This window comes from Ipomoea triloba, chromosome 11 (assembly GCF_003576645.1).
Source record: "Ipomoea triloba cultivar NCNSP0323 chromosome 11, ASM357664v1".
NCBI lineage: Eukaryota > Viridiplantae > Streptophyta > Magnoliopsida > Solanales > Convolvulaceae > Ipomoea > Ipomoea triloba.
In genome coordinates, this window is record NC_044926.1 from 6,158,001 (window position 1) to 6,178,029 (window position 20,029).

Genomic DNA, 20,029 nt, shown 5'->3' on the forward strand with positions numbered 1-20,029 from the left:
TTTTTTTTTTTTTTTTTTTTTTAAATACCGGCGAAGGCTAATTACACTGCTAAACCTAATCCACCACATTGTTACCCGTATTTTAAGTACATAGCAAATGAAATATCCAAATAATTCCTTCAAAAAGAATATCCAAATATTTTTTTTACGATTTTAAAAACGCGTTTTATGATGTGTGACATCAATAATGGTTCATACGTTAATTTATTTTTTCCTCGATTTAAATTTAAATAAAATCAATATTTTAATGAATAAAATACTCAATATTTGAATTAATATTTATCTATAAATTTTGTTTGTTTATTTATTTGATTACAACAGGGAGAAAAACTCAACGAAAACCTAAGAGAATCTAAACTGAACAACACTTATTACATCTACGAATATCAATGACCGCACATTAAAGAATTTAGACTGAACAACACCTATTACATCTATGATTAGCAATGATTGCATACCATAGAGACGGGTACCAAAGATTTTCAAACTAGTTGGTTGCATGGATGAAATTTGAAAACAATGATCGGAGCTCGAATCTCACCAACGTGAGGAGCTCCTTGTACGCAGTAAACAGAGGTTACCCAAAAAATCATATTCTCTGTCGGGTCGAGATGACCCTACCAATCAAATCCTCTTAGCAACCACCAACAAATAATTTTCATTTTGATGAAACTTTAATTACTTTTTTTTTTTTTGTTTTGGTTAAAGTTTAATTAAGAGTTTATTACCAAAATGGTTCATCGACTATTGCGAAATTACCAATTTGGTCATCGAAAATTTGTTGTGCCCAATTAAGTCCCTTGACTTTGAAAATTTTAACCAATTTGGTCATCCGTTTATTTTGCCATTAAACATCCGTTAAATCGGGACCAAATTGGTAATTTTGTAATAGTCAAGGGACCATTATAGTGAAAAATTAATTACCAATTCGGTCCCTTGACTATAGCAAAACTACCAATTTGGTCTTGATTTAACGGATGTTTAACGGTAAAATAAACGGAGGACCAAATTGGTTAAATTTTTCAAAGTCGAGGGACATAATTGGGCACGAAAAAATATAGATGACCAAATTGGTAATTTCACAATAGTCGAGGGACCATTTCGGTAATAAACTCTTTAAAATCCAGATTATTTTCCTAAGTTCCACCAGAATTATTTATACATTTATTTTAGTTATTAGCATGCCTATCAATTTTATTGTAACAATAACTTTTTTATTTTAATACTTAAAAAAATACATTTTTCTTCAACTCCACAGAAAAATATATTTCATCAATGCGTTATCTATCAAAACTGACCAAATTATGTAATTTTATACTAATGGCAGGTGTATATTTATGCACGTTATATATTTTAAATAAGAATAAAATAAATTGATTAATATAACTGTAATAAAATATTGCTAATGGTGCTTTAAAATGAATATTCATATTCTTCATAATTTAAAGTTATAAATATACATCGAAGTAATCTTCAGATACTGATACATAATATATGCTCTCCACCTCCGATCCCTTTGATGTTAAATAATAATAATAATAATAATAATAATAATAATAATAATAATAATAATAATATTGACAACTGAGCAATATTCGAAAACAAAATTAAAAAAAAAGAGTAAATCCTGCCTAACATTCAAATGTCTATATAATAATATAATTAATAAACATAATTACAACTTTAAGGACATGATAGTAGATTTGTTACGTATTTAGTTATGATGAAGAGTCAAAGGTCGTGCAATTACTATTTAATATAATGTTGACTTCTGTGAGACCATCACAGAGGTTTCAATTCATAATATGGGTCTGATATAATAAAAATATGTCATAACATAATTGTATATATAATTAATATTATAAGTCTTTTATATAATACTTTATATTATAAATGTAGTACTTTATGCATTTTGAAAAGAGTTAATACCAGTCAAGGTCCCTCGAGTTGGATGGTTTCGCCAGCTATAGTCCTAAACTTTGATTTTGAATTTCATAGTCCTCCAAATTACAATTTTTGACCTTCTGCGGTCCATCCGTTACAATGAGCCGTTTGCACCGTGATTTTCAAGGGTAAAATGGTACTTTCACTGCTACTGATTTCCATCGTCGATTCCGTTTCACTCACCAATTTAGATCTCTCCTTCGACATACTCTGACTCGCCGTCTGCCTCAATCTCACCCTCGACGCCTACGTCTCCGTCAAGAGCCCTAACCGGAGGCAATACTATCCACTACAACCCCAAGCGTCGCCATTGGCGACGCACTAAGCTCTGGTTTTGAGGATACTGTTCACTTACTCATGTCTCGATGTCAAAGCCTTGGAAAGCTTGTTCATTTCCTTATCATTTTTGTTGAGTTTCAATACTTGTTTTTTAGTTTTGAGTCATTACTATTGCAATTACAATGATTAATAACCTGTAAGACTTGAGATTCAATATGATGTTTGCTTATTTAAAAAAACGAACTATCTAAAATTGTCAATTTTCAAATTCAAGAGTTTCTTATTGCATTTATTTTGTCCTAAACCCAGCAGATTTATTGAAGCAAGAAATCTAATATGCAGTTCAAAAAAATCACATTAAAGATTAATTTTGTTTTTTTTTTCTTCTGGAAATTTGCAGTTTAATTCACATTCTTTACATATACAAGATTTGAAAAATCATAGAGCTGCAGGTGATGATTCAAAACGAGGAATATTTTACATGGAGACGATGCTGTATTTTACACAACCCAAAAAAAAAAAAAAGACAATGAAGATGATGATGAGCAAAGAAAGATGGGTGACCGATCTTGAGATAATTATTAGGGCCAAATCGTTGTTCAGATTCTCTTTCCCAGAAAGCTAATAATCCTTCTGACTACGACTTTCTCGCCGACGTATTCCTCCTCCTCTCCGCTACTATCGTCGCCGCCATTGGCGCAGCGGTGCTCGACGGAGGCGTTGGTCTGGCCACCGTTGCTTAAACTCACCTCTGACTTCGTTTTCGCTTCGGCTGGGCTATCGGCGGACTCTTTGCTGCCATTGTTGTTGGTCATTCCCGTTCTCTTCTCTCTCTTGTTTTTCTCCATTTTCTTGCTTTGCAACTGCAGGTCATCATCATAAGCGTCAATGATTTAGGGCTAAATCTGGAAGGAAATCAATTGTGTTGGCTGAGTTAGAAATAAAAAGACTCTTTTGCCCTTACTTTTCACGGTGTGAACGATGATTTTAACGGAAGGACTACAGAAAGTCGAAATTTGAAACTCGGAGGACTACGGTGGTCGATTTGAAAGTTTAGGACTAAACATTGTGAAACCACCAAACTCGGAGGACCTTAGATGACATTAACTCATTTTGAAAAATAGCATAAAATAACATTTTAAGTGACTATTTTGTTCGGTCAAAGGGGATTTGGGTTATTTGTAGTGAGACGAAGAAATCGATATATTGTACGTTCAAAATGAATAATGGTGAATGAGAAATTGATCTCAAAATAGACTCATTTGAGATTGAAAATGGAGTATATGTTCATAATTACTTTCTCAACCTACTGAAGCACAAAGAGTCAATATCGCATCCACTAAGGCTCAAATCCACACCATTCCATATTAGAGTGCAACCGGGTGCCACTAGACTATAAGGTCTTGGCGTTATAATTTATTAATACACATGTTGTGTGATCGAAAAATGTCCAATGTGTGTGTGTGTGTGTGTGTGTGTGTATATATATATATATAATACCTTATAGTATAAATGTAGTACTTTATAGCAATCTTGTAAACAATTCAATTTGCATGAAATAAAGTAATAACATAATAGAATTACAGATATAATCAATACTTTAAGCCTTATACATTATATAATACTTTATAACATAAAAGTAATACTTTATATTTTAAATGTAATACATATTTTGGAGGGAATAAAGTAATAATATAACAAAATTGTAAATATCATCAATACCTTAAGTCTTATATAAAATACTTTTTAGAAAAATTATAATATACAAATTGCAAAGAATAAAGTGACATTAAATAGCAGAATTATATATATATATATATATATAATCAATATTTTAAGCCTTATATATAATATTTTATAGCAAAATTATACTCCGTAATATAAATTTTGCATGAAATAATATTACTAAGTCTATATACTATAAGATCATAACTTTCATGACCGACTCATCTCTTGAATTGAGACTCGTGAAACAGTCTCGGAAGAGAATTTGCTTTTAATAGATATTGTAACATTATGTATATTTTCATTGAGATTGATTTAACAAACCCCTTACCAAGTTGTTCGGTTAGTTGTCTTGGTAACCACAAGTTTTAAGTTTGACTTATCATGAGAGTTGTCTATTGATCTTATTAGTTTGACACAGTCAACTATGGGTAACTAAGCTAGTTACTTATAGTTATTTGTCAATTAGGGTTGCACGTTCAAGTTGTGGATACGAGCTTTCTCATGAATTAAAGATATTGATTTAGGCCCTGTTTGGTAAATAATCAGCCTATCATCCAATTTTGGCTTATTTGACTAGTATTAGTTGTTTGGTTAATAAACTTTTTGTAACTCCAAAATACTAAAATTCAAAAGGCTACTTAAAGCGACATTTTCAAATAACTTTTTGAGAAAAGAAATTATACCAAACAGCTATCCGCTAACAGCTAATTTTACTAATAACTTTCTACAATCAATTAATGTTATCAACTAATCATACCTTCAAACCCAATCAGCTAACTCAACTAACCAACAACCATTTATCAAACAGGACCTTAAATGCATCGATATTGAAATATAATTTACACACAAAAAAAAAATGCTGAAAAAAAAAATTAGTGCTTTAATTTTTTTAGAAAAAATGTTTACTTTCCTTATATTTATCACTCACAAATTTGTCATTGTTTGACGCGACAAACTTTGCCAAAATTAAATTAGATGGCTTAAGCTCTACGAGACTACGACATCTAAAATAAACGAGTGTACCTTATTTCTTAACCAAAATTATTATTATTTTTTAAATGAAAAAGAAAATAGTACAACATCAATAAGTGATGTTCCCAGAAATTGTTGGCAAAACCACACCGTTAAGTATCGCGTTAAACAGAGGAAAAGGAATGGGAAAAAAAATGTGTTCAGATGAGATTGTCTAGGTATGGGTCCCACGTTGTCTTACCAGACAGTAACCATGACAATGAAGGTGATGATTGGCCGTGTTGACATGGTGGGCCCGGGCGTGATGGTCAGAGCTTCACATCTGGCCGTGGGATTTTGTTGGATGACTGGGATCGGTTTTGATGATCTGTTCACCAGAATTTCAACAAAACTGGAACATACTCCGTAAATATCAACCTCTGAATTTTTTGTTGATTTTTAAGGTACATGTAGGAGAGAAAAGGGAAAACAGTTTCTATAAAAAAAACAGTTTTTCTTCTTTTCCCATTCAGTGGATCTCAGAATTTATTTTTTTTAATTTGTAATAGTAAAAATCACAAAAAATTTCACTTCCATTTGTTAAAAGCTCCCTCCAATTTTTTTATTATGCTTGTAGTTGTCTTTAGTATCGATGCTCTATTTGACATACATAATTTATAAGCTAACTTAAAATTGAAAGTTTAAAAACTAGTAACTATTAGTTTATTTTGAAACGCTAATAAGTGTATTGTTTCTAAAAAAACGTAATTATTTTAAACTATTCATGTTTTATCAAATATAGCTTAGTACTTATTTGATTTACCAGACATAGTTAGAGTTTACATTCTACAACAATATATGTAACTCCAATTAAGCCCTTCAAACTTATGATTATTACTTATTTTTAATTTCAGTCATTGACTTTTAAAATTATCAAATTTAATCCTTAACTATTGAATTATTTCTAATTATAGTTCACCGTTAGCTTTTATCTTCTAAACCATTAAAGGTAAAATTAAAAAAACACAACCATTGCACCAATTGTTGTTCACACACAGTGAAACAAAGCTTTAATTTTCTTATTCTATCAGGCATAATTTCACTATCACCTTCAATATTAACGGTTCTCACTTTATATAGAGAAAAAAATAAATAAAAATTTATCAAATTAACTTTAAAAGATAGGAATAAAATTAGAAATAAATGACAGCATGAATTCCAAACTTAACTCTTTCACAAATTATATTTCATTATCATCATTGGCTTTACTCGATGCTTCAAAATATCAAGGAAGAATGATACAGAAAACCACAATCAATCAATACTTGAGGACAAATGGAGCAATAAAGTGACATTAAATGTTAATCACAAATTCACAAGTCATATTCAGTACTTAACATCAGGGATAATTCGCATCTGTATGATCATGTTAGGAGGATCCAGCTACAGAGCCAAATTAAATTTAGCATACACTGTAAGTATTTACTACAGTTCAACCTAATCATTCTCTTTAAAGCAGAGATCACAGACAAACAATTGAACAAATGCTCTAACATCAAGCTACTCTGGAATGCTCAAAATATTGAATCACTACAGGATAGGAATATAGGATGGAGGGATGTGGATCTGTCTGGGAATGGTTGATTACGGCACTTCATGAACAGGTGGGACGGTCGTGATCTCACCATGGTTGCCCTTTCCCTCCAAGTCGCCGAGCCAACTCAAAATCTTTTTTCACTGAGCAACCAGGACAACAAGAACACAAGTTGTGTTGGACGTCAGGAATAGGATATCGAACAGTCATTTCAAGCTTGGTATTGAATTAACGGTAGACATATTGATGCTAGTAGGATTGTAGAGAGCAACATATGTTCACTACTAGGCACCCTAGGCTAGGCCAGCCAAAAGCTCAAAAACAATTGAGGGGACATGATTTTCATCTACTGTATTGATAAACTACAGTTCACTAGTTTTCATAAATCAATATTTATTTAAGTTTATAGAAATGTCTTGTTTATGGGAGGGGTGTAACGAATGGAAGAAGAAAACCCTTTACAAGGGTGGGGTATGGAGGGGTTGGAACTTACTGACGGTAACACGCTTTGCATGAATTGCACATAGCACTGCATCTTCAAACAAGTGAACCAAAAAATCTTCCGCAGCCTGCAAAGAAAAACCCAGCAACAAATGGGGCATGTCAAGGACTCTGCAATGAGTCAATGGAGTTTCATTTCCATATGTATTATAGAATGCTGTTCATAACAGTTGTGTAATGCATACAAACTAGGGAATTACCAATTAAAAAGTATGTATACTCAAAGCTGCAATACCTCCTGAAGTGCTACTAGAGCTTCAGCTTGCCAGCGAGATACCTCGGGTGCATAAAAGTTGCTAATTTCTTTAACCTGCCATAATTAGAAAGAACTCCATTTAAAGATAATGTGAAATTGAATACCCGAGGGAGCAAACCCATTCATGAATGAAGATTAAAGTCATAATCAACTTAAAAGTCTTATACCATTTATTGACAGAGTGTCATGCATATATTCAGAAATTCAAATTTAACATTCTGAGAGTGGTGTGTATCTTCGCATTCAGAATATGAACAAATACAACTTGTTAATAGACCAAGATACTAAAAGACTTCATGACTAGCAAACTGATAGAGCATGAATCAGAAAGAAGCCAAAATTTCCATTGCATTCGTGCTTTCCAATTGCGTGTACAGCACATAACCAACTCTTGCATTGATAAAAAAACAAAAATATATAAACAAACAAACAAAATCTAACGTAATGACATAGTACATGTACAATCTACGTTACTCTTAAAATTTGCTTCCAGTATAAATCAGACTGAAGTAAATGAATTATGAATCCACACATATAGGAGCCAATTTGTCAGATAAACAATCAATTCCATTTCCACCAAACTTACTTGTATCTACAAGAATAAGCCATGAACTTAATTTACAAAACACTCTTACAAGTTGCAAGGACCTTAACAATTTAATGATAATTGAACCCGATATCTAGCTTATGTGGTCATTACATTGTTCTGCCTGTGCTTGACAGCCAAAAAAAAAAAAAAAAGAGCTATTCAACAGCTCACTATGGTAGGAAAGAGTCTCCAAAGATAAACAAATATTTTGATATGAATTATAACGGCCAATATATAATGAGCTTCCCCCCCACCACAGAATTTATCATGGTGACCTTGAGCATGTAATATAGCATTCTTATCTATCACTCTCGCAAATAGAAAGATAACAACTGAAATAAAGTTTAACCTCAGATCATGTTTTTCTCAACAAAAATAAAATAAAATAAAATCAATGAAGCAGAAATATGCACATTGAGATTGTTCACTCCTTTTAATAAATTCTCTGCACCGCTGCACGGTAGTCATTTAAAAACTTCTCTAGTTAACCCATTTTGGAAATTTTGATGCACAAGCTATGCTATAGAATCATCCTACTCACATGACAAACAAGCACACTTATCAAGCCAGAATCTCCAAGCCTATTTAAGTATAAAATATGATTATGCTCAAATCGAAAGATTTGTGAGAAATGCTGGTACTCACTAGCCTAATGAAACTAGTAGCCGGAATCAGAAGCTTAACGGTCTTCTGAAAATGCCGTATTTCACGCAAAGCCACCGTTCCTGGCCTGAAACGATGAGGTTTCCGTGTCCCAGTGCCAGTGGGAGGCTGGGAACGGGAAGCTGACAACAGAAACAAACCAAAAATTTAAAACATTTAATGTCACCAACCAAAACAAAAACATTATATTAAACATAAAATGATTACTATTCCGAAAATAACTTGTTAAAAAAATCAAATTTACTTGGACTTTGCTGCGTAGTCCTCGGACTTCTTCTAGTCGGCGTCTCCTAAATCAGCGAAACAAAAAACACTAAATTGATCATTCTAAGCATATAAAGGAAACACAGAGATATACCATATACTATCAGAAGTACCCTTGAAGCTGAAGCGGAAGCATCGGCAGCTGAAATTGAGGAAAGACAAAAAGTTAGGGTTTGAGAAAACCAAATGATTTTCTTTCCTTGAACATCAAATTGAGAACATAGAACAAAACTCAAGCTAACAAGATTTACCGGAGCTCTGTCGACCACGTTGTTTCCTTACTGCTTGGTGTTTAGTTCTCGCCATGGATTTTTGAGGGGAAAATGCAGACAGGTATAACTGGAAATTTTATTTGGGGGTTTTTTTAATTTTAATTTTGTAAGGGATTTGAATTTATAAGGCTTTGTCTGATTTCCCGCTTACTGCATTTTCCCTCAGGTGGTGTCAATTAGTCGTTGCATTTGAACAATATATTGTTTTGTTTTTTTTTTTTAACTACTCCGTATAATTTTATATCACAATTTTAAATTGAAAAATATATTTTCTTTCCCTCATAAATTTCACCTCCAATATTTTCTCTCTTGATGTAACATCTATTCATTGGATACTATGAATTGGATGATCTCACTACTATGAGCATCCTTATCAGTGGAGTTTTTTCGCGGTTTATTAGGAGTTTTGTAAGTGTAATTATGAAAGAGAAATTAGAAGGAGATTAAAAAAACAAAACAAACAAAACAAATAAACTTGACTTTTGAAAAAAAAAAAAAAGGGGTAAATGTCAGAGTTGGCGGCCAAGCGCAAGGGCGTTCACTGCTGCTTCATCCTTATTTATCATTATTTTTCTCTGACATGCTCTTGTAGTTTTGCAAGAGCAATAAAATATGAAAATCCAACCACCTACATATGTTTCAAATTTATGCCTCGGTTCTTGGGCTGACAATATCCACCTTTGATTCACTGATGGCCATGCTCTACGGTCTTCCTCATTATATTAGTTTTTTTGCACACATATTTAAGCTTCACCTATGATAGAAGGGAAGCAAAAAGAAAAAGAAAAAGAAAAACAAGAAAAAAGAATAAAATACAAAATGTTAGAAGAGAGAGAGAGAATTGCATTTTGTTGCTTGTTTTTTCCGGTGGGACCCACGAAATGTCAAAAAAATCCCAACCTCCTGCAAGGTATGTTTATCTTCTCTCTCATCTCTCTCTTTCATCCACCTCACCCATTTTTTCTTAAAATTTGGTCCAAAAGCTACCAATTGGGAGGACCTAATAATTAGCTATTAATTAGGGGTCACACTTGTGTGAGACCGCCTTACGAATTTTTATTCATGAGACGGGTCAGGTCGAAACAACTTGCAAATGGCATACTTATATGCTCAAATATAATACTAATCAATAATACAATTTTTGTGACATAATTGTAATTTTGAGTAGGTAAGTTTAGATGTTCTTTGTTGAGTGCACATTTTTTCTTATTTAAATGCATATTTTTTTCTTATTTGAGTGCATATGTTTTGTCTTAGTGCATAGTTTATTTCCTTTGAGTGCACACTTTTGGCCATCGAGTGCATATTTTTGTAATTTCAAGTGTACATTTGTGTGTCTTCAAGTGCATAAATATCAGACAATGTTTATTACTGAGTATATCTTTTACATTCTTTTCAATAATGTATAGGCGGTATAGCTAAATTTCTAATGAAATTTGTGAGATTTACAAACGATTTGTAAGGGTAATTGTTTCAATTTGACTAATTTTCCTTTTTGTTAACATAAATTGCTTCGATTGCACATCTTTGTGCCTTCAAGTGCAAAATTTTAACCTTCAAGTGTACATTTTTGTATCTTCAAGTGCACAATTATGAGCATTGTTTATTATATCTTTTGCATTCTTTTCAACAATGTATAATTAAATTTTTAATGACATTTACGAGATTTATAAGGGTAATTGCTTCAATAACATTTAAGTTAAATAACTTTCTTTTTGGTGCCATAAATTGCTCCGGTTGCATATCTTTGTGCCCTCAATTGCATAATTTGGCCTTCGAGTGCACACTCTTGTGCCTTCAAGTGCATAATTATGCATCAATGCATAAATGTGGCCTTCAAGTTCACAATTTTAACCTTTGAATGCATATTTTTGTGCTTTCAAGCACACATTTTTATATAGAAATTTTATTTTAAGAGCCATTGATCACATTTGTCCGCACTGAGCCTATATATGAATTAAAATTATTTTATCATCGATAAAAGACAAAAAACTAATTATTACTCAAAATCCTCTTTGCCATCATAACAACTAACATAGTAACATGTACTTGAAAAAAAACTATATTACATAAGGACATTGATCCATCCAAGATTATATTAAGAATCATGGAAACACCACATACATGCATCTCTGATCTGAAGTAATAATGACACTAACAAGGTTGAATCATGGAGTGTAAAGGGCAGGGCCACACTTGCATTTCCAGCCTTCTGGTTTATAGTTTGTGTACTGAACACCCACAGTGCCACTAGTGGTGGGCACTTGGATGGCTTCACAAGGCATACATCCATAGCATTTGTGCTCACAGCTTGGTGGAATTGACCCTATTTTTCCCCCTCTCTCCATCTGCCCCTTTTGTAACAAATACAATTAACAACCAAAATCAGTTATATTCACAACTTGTTATTTTCCAGTAACGAGAGAAACCCGCAACCACTACTCAATGGTGTGTACAGGTAAACCTCGCTTGTGACCTTGGCCGACAAAGGACTACAAGAAGGTACACCAGCTTAGGTTACCTAAAGCTGGTCTGCTCAAACCAAACAGACCAATAGACTGGGAGTCAAACTTGTAACCTTGTTGTTACCAAGTCAACAGCCTAATTCACAGCTCGATCAGTTGATCAGTGAAAGTTGAAGTTTTGTTACCTGAATTGCAGCATTTATGGGAGCAAAAGACCTGGTTTCCACATTAGGCAAAGAAAATGTGAGGAGAAGGAAGGAAATGCAGCAAAATCTAGCTATCATTTTGTGAAGGAACTGTGGAAGAAGAGAAGAAGAGAATGAGAGTGTGTGTTTGGAGATGGCAACTAAATGAAGTGCTTTAGATTTGGAGTCAATTCAAGATTGCTGCTGTATATAACAAGGGGGAAGAAAACAAAAACCACATAGTTGAAAGTACAGATCAGATAAATATTGCCCCATTTCCCATAAAGCTATACCTTTACTAGCTAGCTAGCTAGCTGCTTTTAAGGCTTCCTGGAATTTCTTCCCAGAATTACAGATTTCTTTACTTCTCCCACAAGTGATTCTATTTCTTCCCCTCTCTGCACTGCACTGCACTGGAAAAAGTCTAAATCTACTTGGATTTGCAGATGAATCTTAGTCCCAATCTACTCATAATTCTGCAACCAACTCTTCTCAATCTTAATTAATTAATTAAAGAATTATGAGGTAATAACTCTATCCAAATTTACTAACTTAGCTTGTCCCAAGCCTCGATTATTTGATTTCCCCGCCCTTTTCCGCTTTAACATTTATTTGCTTCAAAATATTTGCCTTAAATTTTTACGTCAAAGTTTAACTGATTGACCAATTCAACAAAGAGTTGATACCTTTGTTTCGCTGGCAATTACAGGATACAAAGCTATATTCTTAATGTGTAAAATGGGTAAGCATCAATGAACAAATACTTTAGAAATTGGACTATGTTTTCAGGTACATAAACCAATGAATGAGAGGGGTATAGTATAGTATAGTAGGAAATTTGGATGCCTAGACTGCAGAGCCTCTATCTCTTTGACAGTCAAATTCCATAAGTGGTGGAAAATAAAACATAGCCTTATAGGCCATTTTTGTTCAAATCTTGAAATTAATACTAGGAATCAGTGTCTGAGACAACTAAAAATTCTAATTAAGTTAAGAAAAGACAATTACTTAAAACTTGTTTGTGCAGATTAGGAGGATTATGTCAGGGCAACATTTATTCTGGTGCGGCTCCTTGTTATCCAAGGTATAAAGCCTAATGTTCTTATTCTACTGGATAGCTCCAGGTGTCAGGTGTCTGCTTTCAACTTCAGAAGTTCAGTAAATCACCCTTTTTTGCTCAAATACATTATATTATAATTGTCTGATAATATAAATCCATAACTTTAAGTACGAATTTTAATATTTATTTTAAAATAATAATAAAGTTTTTCAATTATTCCGTACTAGTCATTTTAGTCCATAACTTTTTACTATTGTAATATACTTCATAATTTTTTGTTTAAATTACAATTTTATAAGTCTCTTAAAAAAAATACATTAGAGTTTTACTTGATACATGAGTATTTTAGTACTTTATAATCTCCCTAATTTATTTATTTATCTATTTATATAATCTCTCAAGTTATACTTCTTACTTTTACTCCCAAACACAAAAGTTTGATGTTGACACTTAGTGAGTAAAGATGAGGGAGTAGAAATTGGTAGTCCATATAGTAAAACTCTTGTTAATATTAGATCGATCAAATTCGTCCCACAAAATCTTTAGTCTGATTTACAAGCTCTTACATAAAAGTCGGGTTTATCAGATGCACTTACCACCAACGAAAAAAAATTATGATTTTCGTGAAAAGTCAAAAGCAATGAAATGGGTGATTGAAGAATGAAGAGGCACAACTTGTTTACATTTTGGGTAAGAGGTGTGATGGCAAACTTGGGAAGCAAAGTGTGAAGAAATGGAAAGCTGATTTGCACCATTCAATGCCTTGTTTTTAACTCCACTATGCACTACCCCCACTAGCTGCTAAACTCTGAGAACTGAAAAGGAGTGTAGAAGGAGTGTCAATAGCATATATAGGTCAGCGCTGCTACGAATAATTTCACTTTTAATCGCAATGTCATATTTCATCATCAATTACATACTCTTTTTTCTTTTTTTTTTTAATAATCAATCTGAATTTAGGAGAATTTAGGATAAATAGTGAATTATTTTAAACTTAAAACCTAAATGCTAAAATGGATCATACTCTTCATATATACAGTTAAGAAATAAAATTTGGATTATTTTTTCTAGGGAAAATGACATTTTTTCCCCCTATGTTATGTGCTTATAGCACTTTTTCCCCCTGTGTTATTAAAGTGTCAGTTTTTCCCCCTCAGTTATTTTAAAAGTGGTAGTTTTCTCCCTTGTAATATTAAATTGACATTTTTGCCCTTAAAAATAACCATTTCATTTATTTTTATTCTCCAACCAATTATTACTAATATGTATGGAAGATCACAGTTCGATACGAACCTAATCGAACACTGTAGCAATTGAACTTAAATAGTATAGACAGTTACGGTTACGATTCAGTGGCAGTTATTCCCCCTCAGTTATAAAGTGGCAGTTTTTCCCCCTCAGTTATTTTAAAAGTGGTAGTTTTCTCCCTTGTAATATTAAATTGACATTTTTGCCCTTAAAAATAACCATTTCATTTATTTTTATTCTCCAACCAATTATTACTAATATGTATGGAAGATCACAGTTCGATACGAACCTAATCGAACACTGTAGCAATTGAACTTAAATAGTATAGACGGTTACGGTTACGATTCAGAACCGAAAAAATAAATAAAATAATTGTTGAATTTAGACTATTTTAAATTAGAAATAAAATTATAAAAATAAATAAATAAATAAGTTTTGATTGGCGGTTCAAAATTGAAATTGGAACCGAACCGTACCGATTTATCAAAATAAGTGTTTGATCATTTTTACTATATATGACTGTGGTTAAGTTCCGGTTCACGGTTCAATAATTATTTAATTTTATTTTTTTCGGTTCTGAATCGTAACTAGAACCGTCCATACTATTTCGGTATGATTGCTACAGTGTTTGGTTATGTTCGAACCGAATCGTGATCATTCATACTTATAAGTAATAATTTGTTGGAGAAGAAAAATAAATGAAATAATTATTTTTAAGGGTAACAATGTCAATTTAACATTTCAGGGGAAAAACTGCACTTTAATAACACCGGGGGGGGGGGGGGGGGGAAGTGCTATAAGCACATAACATAGAGGGGAAAAAGTGTCATTTTCCCTTTTTTCTAATGTTATGCAAGGTTTAAGTACAAAATATAATTTTACATCCGAATTTGAGTGTTTTTGGGATTGTTTGCTAAGGCATCCATATCCATAATATTACTCCTTGTGAATTGGAGTTTCTTCTCCACATTGTTAACATAATAGGTTGTTTGGTTCATGGGTTTTGAGTTTAATATTGAGTTCAAATTCAATCTTCTGGCCAAACAAAAAAAAAGTCAATCGTCTTTTTTGTTTTAATTTTTTTTTGTGTGTGTTTTGAAATGGAATTCAAATCATGAAAGAATAATTAAAAAAATCATTATCTTTTAAAGGCGCGCGCACACACACATATATATTTCAATTTTGATCCTCGCCTATTACCAAACAAAGAATTCACTCTTGTTAAAACTTAGTCCAATTATCAAGTATTTGATTCTTATTTTAATTTCAATTTCAATACTTCAATAAAATGTCCAATAGTTATCTATCATTCTATCCTCACATCATCACTAAAATAAATAAAAATTTTAAAAACTAATTGTGCTTAGGTAAAAAAAAAATTGACACGACTGGCCTTTTGCCATAGGTGAACAGTACTGCGCCATATATGGCGCAATTATGTTCATCACGTCAAAAAATTGTAGATTTTTTTTCTCTATTTTGGCCGTGTTCATTTTTATTAATTCATTTTGTATCAATTTTTATTTATTTATTACATGTTTTGTGAAATACTTACATAAATTATATATTATTACAAATAAATTATATCATTTGGAAGATTTTATAAATTATAAATTGCATATATATTAAATAAAAATGTAATAGATGTTATATGCTACATTATTGTGGAATACAAAAAATTATTTGCATTATAATTATATTTTGTAGTAAATAATTAGTATTAATATAAATTTTTAATTTATGAGAATACAAATCATTTTAGTGAGTGAATAAAATTTTGTGTAAATGGGTTAGAAATAAACAAACTCTGATGTAAGAATATACTGAAAATATTATTTTTAGTGTAAAATTTGATCTTTTAAATTAGAGATGACCTAAGATAATAAAAATTATCAAATTTTATATAATTTTTTTTATCTTAAATAACTTAGAATCAAAGGATAGCTTAGTTTTTTTTTTTTTGAGTTCTACTGAAGCACAAAGAGTCAACAGATGCCTCCACTAAGGCTCGAACTCACTCCCTTCCACATGGGAGTGTACACCGGATGCCGCTTGACCACAAAATATTCTTCACCTACCCATCGATCATCAACCGACAAAATATTTTGTGGATCTAGAGTCACTTTGCGTTAAAATGCACAATTTACATACTAAATGTTTATAATTTGAATTGTAAATATTCTGTAGGTAAATTGTAATAATATGAACTCGGATCCATGATATAACTATTGTCATCAATCGTGTCGACAGATGGGCCTGGCCCAACGGCCCAACAACCAGTTGAAAATTTGAAAATCCTGCTGCCTGACCATGAAAGTTGTTGAATGAAATCAATAGGGAGAAAAAGAAAAGAAATCAAAAAGAAAAAGGAAAAGTAAAAGACTACGTCGTTTATCAGTCAACAATGGAATACTAGCCGTTACAGGTTTCGGGTTTCGAATTTCGAAATTCAAACCCCTCCGCCGCCAAACGCTCCTCCATGCAGTAGTATTTCACGCTCAAACCTCTTTCTTTCTTTCTTTCTCAACTCCCAACTTCACCTTTTTCTTTTCATTTTCTTTGCAGAAGAAGAAGAAGAAGAAGAAGAACGAAAATAGTTTTTAAAAATTTCTGAATTCTTAGTGTTGAAGCATGGGAGCTTCTGCAAAATGGATAAAATCACTGATCACTCTCAGCAAATCCCGCTCCAAACATCCCGTAAGCTGCTCAGAACTTCTTCATGTTCATAATCACAAATTCATTCAATTCTGCATTTTCTAAAAAAATTATATGTACTGTGTTGTGTAGGAGAAGGAGAGTGTGAAAAGCAGGCTGTGGAAGCTATGGAGGAGCGGATCCGGGGGGTTCGCGACGCCGTCTTCCAGAGCCGGAAAAGGAATGAAGTATCTGGAAGATTCCGAAAGATCAATATCTTCGTTTGTATCTGACAGCGCTTTGGCTGCTGCCATGGCGACTGTGGTTAGGGCTCCGCACAAGGATTTCGTCCTGATCAAGCAGAAATGGGCTGCAATTCGAATCCAGACCGCGTTTCGCGGTTTTCTGGTAATTTCCGCTGATTTTCATTTCAATTTTACAGTGGTAAGCCGATAATTGCAGCTAAATTCGTAAACAGATTGCTAGATTCGTACCTAATAGGAAAATTTTTGCAATTGTACAGTGATAGGCAGATAATTGCAGCTGAATTTGTAAACAGATTGCTATATTCGTACCTAATAGGAAAATTTTTGCAATTTTACAGTGATAGGCAGATAATTGCAGCCGAATTTGTAAACAGATTGCTAGATTCGTTCATAATAGGATTTTTTTTTTTGCAATTTTACAGTGATAAGCAGATAATTGCAGCTGAATTTGTAAACAGATTGCTAGATTCGTACCTAATAGGAAAATTTTTGCAGGCAAGACGAGCTTTGAGGGCGTTGAGAGCAGTGGTGAGGATACAAGCAATATTTCGCGGTCGACAGGTTAGGAATCAAGCTGCTGTGACATTAAGGTGCATGCAAGCTCTTGTTCGAGTTCAAGCTCGAGTTAGAGCTCAATCTGCTCAGACACCTCTCCAATCTACAAAAACCCAAGTTGATCCCATCAAGCAAGCTGAGGTATACTTAATCTTTAATGTGTAATACCCAAATTTAATATTACACATTTAGATTTTATTGAGAAAATTGCATTTTTAGTCATTTAATTATACTTTTGGTACAAAAACTTGTTTCTTTAAGTATATGCGTGACTATCTTTTAACTTCTTAGTTATGAACAAATTGGCAATTTTAATCCCTCAGGAACTATTAATTGACATATTGGTGGCAGAAATAGTATTCGAGGGATTAAACTCGCTACTTTGCACATAATTTAGGAGTTAAAAATGATCACATGGAACTGAAGAATCGAAAATGCAATTTTCACTATTTCATTTGTTCAACAATGGGCACTAATCAATCATTTAGAGGTGTATATTCAGAAAGTGCCCCTAACCTCTCAGAGCTTATTGCAGAATGGATGGAGGGATAGCCCCGGATCAGTGGAAGAAGTGAGGTCTAAATTACAAATGAAGCAAGAAGGAGCCATAAAGAGAGAGAGAGCAATTGCATATGCCAATTCTCAACTGGTAATGCATATAATAATATATAATCCCTGGAGATATCTCAATTCTTGATACTTGATTGGTGGTCCCATTGATATGTGATTGCCTGTAATCTGATTCTCAGAAACCAAGAACAAGCAAGAAGGTGACTCCAAATATGGTGGACAAGAGCCATGGGGACTTTAACTGGCTGGATAGGTGGGTGGCAACTAAGCCATGGGAGAGCAGATCTGTGGTAGACACTGACTCATCTGGCTCTGCTGTTGAATCATCCTTGAACCCATCAAGACATAATTCAGTGAAGATCAGAAGAAATAACATTTCTACAAGGATATCAGCAAAACCACCAGTGAGCTGCCAATTAACTGGTGCATTATCTGATCAGTGCCCTGGGTATCTGTATGATGACAGCACAACCAGTCATTCATCCATGTCCTCGAACGAAACGAATGCATATAGCACATCAGAAGAGGGGAGAAACAGCAAACCAAGTTACATGAGTCTCACACAGTCTATTAAGGCAAAGAATAAGCAGCAGAGAACACATAATTCTCCCTCCAAGAGCATACAGAGGCATTCAACAGATGATTTTCAGTTGTGTAGGAAATCAAGCCCACTTTCTTCTAGGGGATTGACAAGGAGAAGTGCTGATAATGTGAAGAGCCTGTGCAAGGATCTGTACCCGCCTATGCAGTTATACAGATGATGATATCAAAATTGGAAGAAGAGAATTGATTTGATTGGAAGAATCATGAAATGTTTTTTTTTTTTTTTAAGACTTTAGTGTTTATTTATGGTTACCCCTGGCTAGGTTGGATCTCAACATCTTGTTGTATTGAAACTGATAGGTTAAAGAATGAGAGAGTATATGTGTATATCAGTATATGTTTCATACAATTATAATATGATAACATGTAATGAGTGAGTTTGTTTACCATGTACAAGTTTTTTTCAGAGTGATTTGTGTACTGTCTTGCCTTTTTTTTTTTTTTTTTTTTTGGTTTGGGCCAAGCCCAATTGTGAAGCATATTTTTTCTGTTGGTTGGGCCAAGCCCGATTGTGAAGAATATTTTTGGGTGGTAAAAGAAACTCGCTAGAAGGAGGGCTTGAACCTCCGACCTTGTGGTTAACAGCCACACGCTCTAACCAACTGAGCTATTCCAGCTTCTTGTTAATATTTGTTCACTCGAATTATATAAACAATAATCAATCTAACCCAAAAACGCTTAAAAAGTTGGAAACTACTCCGAGAACAGATTCGTCTCAAATCTCAATTAACAAACGCTCACGTAATCATCACCAGAAACAACTAAATTTCAGACAGCAAGGTAAACACATGCACGATAGACATATTTCTAAATTTGAAAACCTAGAAAGAGTTTGCTTTTACGTCTTTACAATATGGGTTGTTACTCACGGTGCCATTGGGATTTGTAATTCTCCTCTTAACTAGTAACTAATGGTTACATGCATACGTTATATGTGATGTCCATGCTCACCTGACATCATATTTATATGGTATAAGATCTGATAATATTATTAAGATGAGAGATTATTTATATAGAAAAAACATATTACATCATTGTTTACATCACTCTTACTTTTACAAAAGTATTTAAAGTTGTACAGTCAAATAATACAGTCAAATAATACAAACTTAATAAAGTTTCTTTATTATTTTTGTCTTATTGCACTCTCAAAGCAAAAGCTTCTTTATTGTTTTTGTCTTCTTACACTCTTGATAATAAGATTGATATCTCTTTATCTTTATCCTCTTTTCGCTCTTGATGATAAGACTGATATCTCTTCATCTTTTTGAAGCATTCAGAACTTATAAAGTAAATATGCTTTTAACATAGGGCCAGCAGTGCTATGAAATTGAAACAAATAACACCAGGCCAGATTCATATGGCAAACATTTAGAGAATTCAATCTCATGTGTTGTTAGAG

At 33.0% G+C, this 20,029-nt stretch overlaps 2 protein-coding genes and 1 non-coding gene across 5 annotated transcripts; 1 reads left to right on the forward strand and 2 right to left on the reverse strand.

The window, feature by feature from the left end:
* Positions 1 to 6,227: 6,227 nt before the first annotated feature.
* Positions 6,228 to 9,157, reverse strand: LOC115997129 (histone H3-like centromeric protein HTR12). Its single transcript, XM_031236632.1, has 7 exons — positions 9,021 to 9,157; positions 8,883 to 8,911; positions 8,750 to 8,795; positions 8,488 to 8,627; positions 7,233 to 7,307; positions 6,990 to 7,065; positions 6,228 to 6,639 (listed from the first exon to the last, which is right to left on the reverse strand). Exons 1-7 carry the CDS (start codon positions 9,073 to 9,075, stop codon positions 6,584 to 6,586), a joined length of 477 nt encoding a protein of 158 aa, XP_031092492.1. The 5' UTR covers positions 9,076 to 9,157; the 3' UTR covers positions 6,228 to 6,583.
* A 7,311-nt stretch (positions 9,158 to 16,468) lies between these two features.
* LOC115997207 (protein IQ-DOMAIN 1-like) lies at positions 16,469 to 19,035 on the forward strand. 3 transcript variants are annotated; one of them, XM_031236717.1, is made up of 6 exons: positions 16,469 to 16,483; positions 16,565 to 16,696; positions 16,787 to 17,077; positions 17,395 to 17,595; positions 17,990 to 18,103; positions 18,204 to 19,035. In XM_031236717.1, the coding sequence occupies exons 2-6, from the start codon at positions 16,631 to 16,633 to the stop codon at positions 18,783 to 18,785; spliced, it is 1,254 nt and encodes a 417-aa protein (XP_031092577.1). In that variant the 5' UTR covers positions 16,469 to 16,483; positions 16,565 to 16,630; the 3' UTR covers positions 18,786 to 19,035. The 3 variants fall into 3 exon arrangements, with proteins under 3 accessions (XP_031092577.1, XP_031092576.1, XP_031092578.1); XM_031236716.1 differs by having other exon boundaries at positions 16,472 to 16,486; XM_031236718.1 differs by lacking the exon at positions 16,469 to 16,483 and having other exon boundaries at positions 16,546 to 16,696; positions 16,787 to 17,041.
* A 135-nt stretch (positions 19,036 to 19,170) lies between these two features.
* On the reverse strand, positions 19,171 to 19,244 carry TRNAN-GUU. The gene has a single exon. It is a non-coding gene; the product is annotated as a tRNA-Asn (tRNA).
* Between the last annotated feature and the right edge of the window lie 785 nt (positions 19,245 to 20,029).

What these genes read in the sequence shown, in the direction of transcription:
- LOC115997129 (XM_031236632.1), bottom strand. Translation starts at nt 9,075, where the DNA reads ATGGCGAGAACTAAACACCAAGCAGTAAGGAAACAACGTGGTCGACAG. An exon ending in ACGTGGTCGACAGAGCTCCG is followed by an intron (nt 8,912 to 9,020) that starts GTAAATCTTGTT and finishes CCTCAATTTCAG; the next exon opens with CTGCCGATGCTTCCGCTTCA. An exon ending in CTTCCGCTTCAGCTTCAAGG is followed by an intron (nt 8,796 to 8,882) that starts GTACTTCTGATA and finishes TCGCTGATTTAG; the next exon opens with GAGACGCCGACTAGAAGAAG.
- LOC115997207 (XM_031236717.1), top strand. Translation starts at nt 16,631, where the DNA reads ATGGGAGCTTCTGCAAAATGGATAAAATCACTGATCACTCTCAGCAAA. An exon ending in AATCCCGCTCCAAACATCCC is followed by an intron (nt 16,697 to 16,786) that starts GTAAGCTGCTCA and finishes TGTGTTGTGTAG; the next exon opens with GAGAAGGAGAGTGTGAAAAG. An exon ending in ATCCCATCAAGCAAGCTGAG is followed by an intron (nt 17,596 to 17,989) that starts GTATACTTAATC and finishes AGCTTATTGCAG; the next exon opens with AATGGATGGAGGGATAGCCC.